Source organism: Cottoperca gobio, chromosome 12, assembly GCF_900634415.1.
Source record: "Cottoperca gobio chromosome 12, fCotGob3.1, whole genome shotgun sequence".
NCBI lineage: Eukaryota > Metazoa > Chordata > Actinopteri > Perciformes > Bovichtidae > Cottoperca > Cottoperca gobio.
This window is the reverse complement of record NC_041366.1, coordinates 18063876-18072155: the sequence shown is the minus strand read 5'-3', so window position 1 is coordinate 18072155 and position 8280 is coordinate 18063876. Positions and strand designations below refer to the sequence as shown.

At 38.6% G+C, this 8280-nt stretch overlaps 1 protein-coding gene across 1 annotated transcript; it reads right to left on the bottom strand.

Annotated features, from left to right (window-relative positions):
* Nucleotides 1-2963: 2963 nt before the first annotated feature.
* On the bottom strand, nucleotides 2964-5849 carry f2rl1.2 (coagulation factor II (thrombin) receptor-like 1, tandem duplicate 2). The gene is made up of 2 exons (XM_029445084.1): nucleotides 5641-5849; nucleotides 2964-4967 (listed from the first exon to the last, which is right to left on the bottom strand). Exons 1-2 carry the CDS (start codon nucleotides 5702-5704, stop codon nucleotides 3877-3879), a joined length of 1155 nt encoding a protein of 384 aa, XP_029300944.1. The 5' UTR covers nucleotides 5705-5849; the 3' UTR covers nucleotides 2964-3876.
* Nucleotides 5850-8280: the final 2431 nt, after the last annotated feature.

Below are 8280 nucleotides of genomic sequence, written 5' to 3'. Positions count from 1 at the left end.
ACTGTACTGTTGTATAAGTATCTGTTATTCATAGAGATGTCCCATATATGTTCATGCATCATAATGTTAAGGCATTCTCAGTTTCCAGACATGGCTCACATGTTCTGAGCACTTCTTGAGTATTTGCTGTCGGTAGATGGTGCGATCTGTCGGAGTGATTAAACACACGTTAACACGTCCCTCTCTCCCTCCTCTGCACTAACCCTCTCACTCAGGCGCATCAATAGCGTTCTTTTAGCTGCACCCCAGTCTGACGCATGGGTGCAATACTAATCCCCCGGTCTCTGTGACAAAACTGGAAGAGCTCTTAATACAAATCCCGCAAAAAGATTTGTGATACATCCGCACAAATAAAAATGTTATATTTGAATTATGTTCAAGGAAGCAGGTGTTATTCTTTTACATATCTTACTAGGTTGGACCGGTAGATATAGATATTATGTATTACATGAGAATCAAGAGAAGTGATTGATGATGAGTGAAGGGATTGATTGATTGATTGATTGATTTTCGTGTCATTCACACAAAGTGCCCAACTCTGATGGGATTGCAAGACACCAACAGTTGCAGTGGTCAAACATTTCATTACATAAAATCACAGGTTATTTTATTAATCTGTTTTAAACTAAATATTCGGCCTTCTCTCTCAAACTTTGCAGATAAAACCTGCAACAAAAAAGGTTCCCTGTGGACGTTGTGTCTCTACGTGTGGTCCACTTGCATTTCAACAAACAGACCAGCAGAGGTCCCTCTTCCTCCCAACACACATCTGCACACAGTCAAGCAAACACAGCAGCTTCTCCTAAACTTATTTTGACAGACTAATCTGTGGTAGAACAACAGTTACGCACCTTTCCTTTTGTTGCAGTAGCATATCAAACCCTAACACAGAGGAGATGCATTGTTTTATGGGACTGTGGTAATGAACTCGTCCCACGCTGTGACTCTTCTCTTTGTTCCCAGTCCCTGGTAACAACACATCAGAACTGGTTTGACGTGTTTCTGGTTTACAAGGGAGCTGAGTGTTGAAACAGGTTGTGCTGGTTTTAGAAACAGACCTGTCTGTGTGTACTGTGTGACAATTGCTGGGATAAGTATGAATTAAATAAACAGACTTTATCCCCATGTCTGGGAATCTCTAAGATGATTGCATTCTCATCATCGGCTATTTAAAAAAAATCTTAGAATAATAGAAATAACATAGGATAAATAAATATAAATATTATTATTTACAGTACTGCACAACCCCCCCTTCTTTTCATGTACATAAGCTATATTGTTTTTGTTATTATTGTTTTAATTTAAATTGTATATAGTACTCTTTTCTACAAAATATTTTATTTTATTTTTCTCTCTCAGACACTTTTCATTGTACCGTCGACCCCGTGTTAACCTACATATGACAAATACAACTTGAAACTTGGATGTCCATGTTCTCTGGAGAGGTTATAAACAACTGGGGTGTGTAGTGCAATCTAGCAGCACACGATGTAAGATAACTACTCAGTTGTGCAGAAGTAAACAAACTCTTATACAAAAATCTTCTACCATATGTCAATCTTGTGGTTACAGAGCTGTCGTAATTTACGAGAACCTTAAAGCATACTATACATGTTGCATCATGGAAATATGCAACACAAACCGCCACACGTGTGTGTGTGTGAGTGTGCAACTGCAAATCAACTCTTCTCTTTGTTTTACCATGACAGCCGTGTGCATTTAAAAACACTGTTTGCTTATCATAAAAACTGGAAACTGTCTGCAGATAACAAAGTCTGCCTAGCAACACATCTAAATTATTACTGCTTAACATAACCAGGTACGATCACAACATGGTCCAAGTTTGCTCTTATCAGAAACATTTAGCATATTAGTACATACAACAAAACTGTAAACATGCATCCTGTTCACATTAAGCAATCTGACTTTCAATCCTATATAATCTTCCACGGTCATGCATTCCGCTCCAGGGAGTGTCACACCCTGCATACTTACTTCATGATGTACCCAGATCTTTAAGACACACATCATTTCCCAACTTTTAACAAATGGCAACAGTTTCTGTTGACTTTGTATGAGTCTTAAGTGCCCTTTTTCCTTTCTCTGTTTCATGAAACTGTCAGATTAACAGCGACAGGGTGCTTTGTTTGAAACATTTTCTCACAAACTAACCTGATTTATTAACGTGTCTGTTTGCCACTGGTCACGCGGTGCAACTGTGTAAACGTAACACGGCCAGGGAGTGGCTCCGTCCGCAACATGTGAAAAGAAGCTATTCCACTCAAGAGTGCTGACAAAAGGTAAGATGACACTCGCACAATCATTTACCTATTTAAATGGCCCAGCTCTGTGTACCTGGGGGAGGGGGGGATGACTCGTTGGGAGGGACTACAGCTCGAAACACATCAGTTCACTTACTTCTTATCTAGAGATAAAAGACCTGGAGCACTCACTGTGGTTCACAAGAACCCTTTGTGGACAGCACATTGTCTTTTAGAAGAACGTGTGTTTTGTAATCAACTATGAAGGATAGGCATTGTGTGTGTGTGTGTGTGTGTGTGTGTCTATATATACACACACAGATAGATGGGAAAGTGAGTGGCTTTAATCTTGAATGTTTTCTGTGTTTCATCCTCATGACATGCCTCGGCACGTTCTTACACATTCTTTATTCCCTCCGACCCTCTTTTTTTTTTGTCCGTTCCTTTGGAAAACAGTATAAATAAGAACTATGTAAACATTAAAATATATACTTAGAAAACAAACAGGCTAGCTCACTTTCTGACGCTAAAAAACACCATAACACATTCCATGAATTCCTAACATTTCCACAATTACCCGTGACAATGAGCCCCGTCTACGTCCCTCTCCAGCTGCGTAATGAGAATAGAGCGAGTGACTCACTCCACAGAGGAATGTAATCGGGTACGCAATGTTGAAGGAGTGTCACAGAAACTGCATCCTGTCATTTGACCATTTATTTAAGAAAAGATGTAACAGCATCACCAAACTCAAAAGTAAATCAACACTTTAGTACACATGGTTTAAAATGGAGGGATAAAACATGTTGGCTGCAGGAAAAACAGGAATGAATATTAAGCAAGTTCTGTTGTCACTTGTTATATTCCACATCCAGTTCATTTCATTACAGATGTTCATTTTCTGATAATCAATGAATTGTTAAAAGTAATTCTTCATGTACAAATGGCAGACAAAGCTGCTTTCAGCCTCACACATGTGGAGAATTCCTGCTTCTTTCTGTTTTATGTCATATTAAACTGAATATCTTTGTGTTTTGAATGACAAACGAGACATTTAAAAAAAAAAAAAAAAGATATCACCTTTGAATTTGAGGAACTGGCAAAGACTTTTCTTTTTACCATTTGATTAATCGAGAAAATATTTGGCAGATTAATCGATAATATAATAATCGCGACTTGCAGCCCTACTTTAAATGGTCTTCAGTGCAGTGAACTAGTCAGTCACAATCTTGGCAAATATTCTGAGAACTACATCTCAGTCTTCAACAAGCCTTCTCTCAATATATATATGCACACACACACACACACACACACACACACACACACACACACACACACATATAACGGAAAATATGTATTCATGTTTCACATTTGAACATTAAACAACAGCTCATATACAAGTCCTGGACTCCTCTCTCATCCCAGCAGTCATCTTCACATTTATTGTTCATCTTTGGTAATCTTTGAGGTTACCTGGTTATGACTAACGGGCCATTATTAGAGACCTTTGTGTGTCCCAGGGCTGCACGGTCTGTGTGATGCCGTGCTTTCAGTATAAGCACAGGCATGATATCCCACCCGAGTCTGTCTTTGCTCTCCTTCATCCGTCGCTCCTCTAACAGGTGCTGCTCTGCGTGTTCCCACTCTCCGACATGTACGCCTTGCTCTTCCTGGAGTATTGCATGGAGCTGAATGAAACCCTCATCCTCTCCACCGTCCTGCTGCTCCGGCACCGCAGAGTGTTCTTCACGTGGTTCCTGAAGTCCTCGGACACAAAGTAGTAGATAAATGGATCCAGGATGCTGTTGAGGCTGGCCAGGCACAAGGTGGAGATGTAGAAGCCGTAACCATTATTCAACACGCCATCCTTCAGCAGAGAGTAGTGCACCACAAGCATGATGTTACTCGGGATGAAGCACACTAGGAACGTCACCAGGACGGTCACGATCAACACCACGGCTCTATTGCGGTTCTTTGATGCCGTGCTGGCCTCCATGCTGTTTCCCAGAGCCCTGAGAAGCAGAACGTAAGCCACGATGATCACAACGCAGGGGATGAGGAACACCACCAATCCCATGAAGATGAAGTAGTAGTAAGGGAGCTGCACAGAGGGGAATGGGTTAAGGGCGTCCTGTATGATGTTGACATCGTGGCAGGTGGTGATGTTGGGGTCTTTGAGTTTGGCGGTGTGGTCATATAGGTACAGTGGCGTGCTGGTGAGCCAGATGAAAGCCCAGATGGCGACGCAGACTCCAACAGCCACTTTGTTGTTCTTCCTCTGCTGGGACAGAGGGTGAGCCACCACCCAGTACCTCTGCACACTGAGGCAGGCGATGAACAGGACAGAGCAGTACATGTTTCCGTAGAAGAAGCTCACAAAGACTTTGCACAGCGGCTCGCCGTAGATCCAGTTGTTGCCGTTCAAATGGTAGGAAATTTTTAGGGGTATCCAAATGACAAAGAGCAGGTCAGCCAGAGCTAAATTGGCCATGTAGATGGACGACGGGTGCTTCTTTTTGGTCCTGAAGAGAAACACCCAGATGGCCATGCCGTTGGCAGGAAGTCCTACCACAAACACGATGATGTAGACGATAGGGAGGAAGACCGTGGTGAGATTACTCTTCAGTATGTCTGATGTTGCCTTGTCCACAACAACTTGTTCTGGGTTTTCAAGGTCCTTTACCCCAAAGAACCCCCGTGATTTACCTAAAACAATATGATAAATACATATTAGGGCTGAAATCATAATAGATTAATCATTTATTAAACAAATATTCCCTTAAATCTAGTTTCTTAAAAGTGATAGTATAAATTGTATACCAAATAATAAATGAGTATTCTGGATTACAGACTATTTGTGGGACAGAACAAGTTATTGCTCTGGCATTTCTTTTTACACTTAAAATAAAAACATGTGAGATTATTGGCGGATTAATCTATAATAAAAATAATCATGCCAACATACTTCACTTCTACTGTTACTCAAATTGTGCAATGTAGACTAATACATTTTACAACAGCATATAATAATAATAATAATAATAATAATAATAATAATAATAATAATAATAAAGATAAAGGGGATTAATAATACAGATAAAAGGGAAATAAGAAATGAAACTTTCTTGTGCCTACATTTCCCTATAGCCTACTTCTGTTTTGAGGTTGACCACCACCCAATGTCAAAAATACCAATTAGGTCGAAAGATCTCTCTAATTATGACAACAATGTTTTAACACATTCAGCTTAATAAAGTTAAATATGAATAGAGTATGTCTACATTAATATACTCTCTTGAGATGAGACTGATAACGTCTCACGAGCTCGGTATGTAAGCGGGCTCTTCGAGACAATAAACAGAGGCACTTCCGGTCTTACCTGCGGAATTTGAAGAAAAGCAGCAGGAAATCAACAATAGCGCCAATAACCGAGTTAAATCCATGTCTGTGTAGTTTACACGGAGCTTTACTCTTCTGTAGCAGTCTCCCTACAACAACTTCTTTAATGTCGGATAACACCTACAACCTTGAAAGACACACCCCGAGACTACCTGATAGCAGACTACGTTCCGTACGTCATGAACCGCCCACCTGGTTCACGCTGTCATAGTTTCCCCTTCAGGGGTTTCTATAGAGATACATGATCTGATTCAAAAATAGATTTATAATAATAATGATGATAATGATAATAATAATAATAATAATAATAATAATGACAATAATAATAATGACAATAATAATAATAATAATAATAATAATGACAATAATAATAATAATAATAATACTAATAATAATAATAATAATAATGATGATAATAATGATAATGATAATGATAATAATAATAATAATAATAATAATAAATAATAATGAGAATAATAATAATAGTAATAATAATAATAATAATAATAATGATAATGATAATGATAATAATAATAATAATGATAATAATGATAATGATCCTCCTCCTGCTCCTGCTGCTCCTACTCCTCCTGATCTCCTCTCCTCCCTCCTCCTCCTCCTCCTGCTCCTCCTGCTCCTGCTTGCCTCCTCCACCTCCTGCTCCTGCCTCCTCCTCCTCCTCCTCCTCCGCCTCCTCCTCCTCCTCCTGCTCCTCCTGCTCCTCCTGCTTCTCCTCCTTCTCTCGCTTGCTGCTCTCCTCCTCCTCCTGCCCCTCCTCCTCCTCTCCTCCACCTCCTCCTCGCTGCCTCTCTCCTCCTCCTCCTCCTCCTCCTGCCCTGCTGCTCCTCCTCCTGCTCCTCATGCTCCTAATGATAATGATAATAATAATAATAATAATAATGATAATGATGATAATAATAATAATAATAATAATAATAATAATAATGATAATATATGAAAGAACAAGCAGAAATATGATTTTAACTATTTCACTATTTCCTGCAGCAAATGTAATCTGGTTCTCCAAACACTAGTAAAACAAACAAAGAGAAATATTTGCTGTATTTAATATGAATACTGCATTACAAATACAATCAGCAATTAAAGACGTTACCTCATATCAAAGGAAGTGTTGTCGTGTTTGAGTTAAATATAGAATATACTGTTGATTTCCGTGGCTTGGAAGGAAATTAGTTTTCATTTGCTTCCTCGCTGTATTCTTTATTTTGGGTGGATATGTACAGCTTTGTGTGATGTTATGGGTTGAAAAGGAAGATAATATATTCTATAATTCAGTTGCTAGTTTTGTGTAAGTTTCACATCAACACTGCAGCTATTGATTATTTATAATATCAATAAATCTGTCGATAAGTTTCTGTTTTTTGAAACGTCACAATGTCCTCGAGCCTAAAGTGATCTTCAATTGTCTTTATGTGTCCGGCCAGAAGACCAAAACCCAAAAATATTCAGTTCACTTTTATGTAAAACAAGGAAAAGCAGCAATACATCAATTATCAATGCAGATTAATCATCTGTTGCTCGACTAATCAACTGCTTATTTCAACATTTGTAATAAATGAATGTAACTAAATATAAGAAATTGTTACTACTCCATGCAGATGGTTCAGATGGACTCGTTTATGACCGTTATTAAACTAAATATCCTCAGGTATGTGCTCACTTCTTTGGAAGTAAAGGTTTCTGTGTAAAGAAACAGCTCCTGGTAGTTTGAAGATCATGTGATCTCCGCCCTCATGGTGTAAAGTCTGCCCTTATTATCCAAGAGGAAGAGACAGGAAGAGTTTCAGGAATCTAAACAAACAAATATTTAGTTTGTATGTTTGGGAAGCTTTTCTTAAGTTATTAAAGATTAAAAAAGATTATAAAATCTGGTAATTTCTTTTATGTATTTTTGTTTTTATGTTCACTTTTGTACATCTCTGTTGAGCCTCAAATTAGAACTAAAACTGTACGCTTAATAAGTTCTTTCAATAAAAGAAGTGGATTTGGCCTTTGAAATCATTTGTTTCACAAAAAACATCAATTAAAGAAAGTTGTACTATTGTTGGGCAGAGAGAGACATTATGTCCTCATCATTTCTAATGGATTTATAATATAGCTTAGAATATAATAGGACTGTTAGAAGACCGTCACAATAAACATTGAAGTTACAGCAAAGGTTAAATACAAGGATTGTTTTGAAAATAAGGAACATGCAGCTTAACCTTTACAACGAGCTGCAGAAAATGTCAGTTTGCTGAAACTGGCCAAAGTATGATGAAAACCCGCAGAGACCAACGTGTCCTAGAATCTTTTGTCAGTACTTCCCTGAAGCATAAAAGTTGCTAAAATCTACACTTTCCCGTTGATGAGCGTCCTCACTATTGAAGCTAGCAGTAGTGACGGTGTTTGCTGCAGGTGTGAGTGTAAAGAAAAGGATTAAACGGCCTCCTGCAGCACAATCCACGGTCACAACAATCCTGCTTTTAATATATAGATACAACACCTCTGAGAGCCTGTAATCCTATACAAATGCAATGTGTCACTAACATTAACTAGAACAAAATTAGTTCAGTAATGCTTTTTGAGACTTTAAAAAAAGAGAGCTGCAGACAGTGTG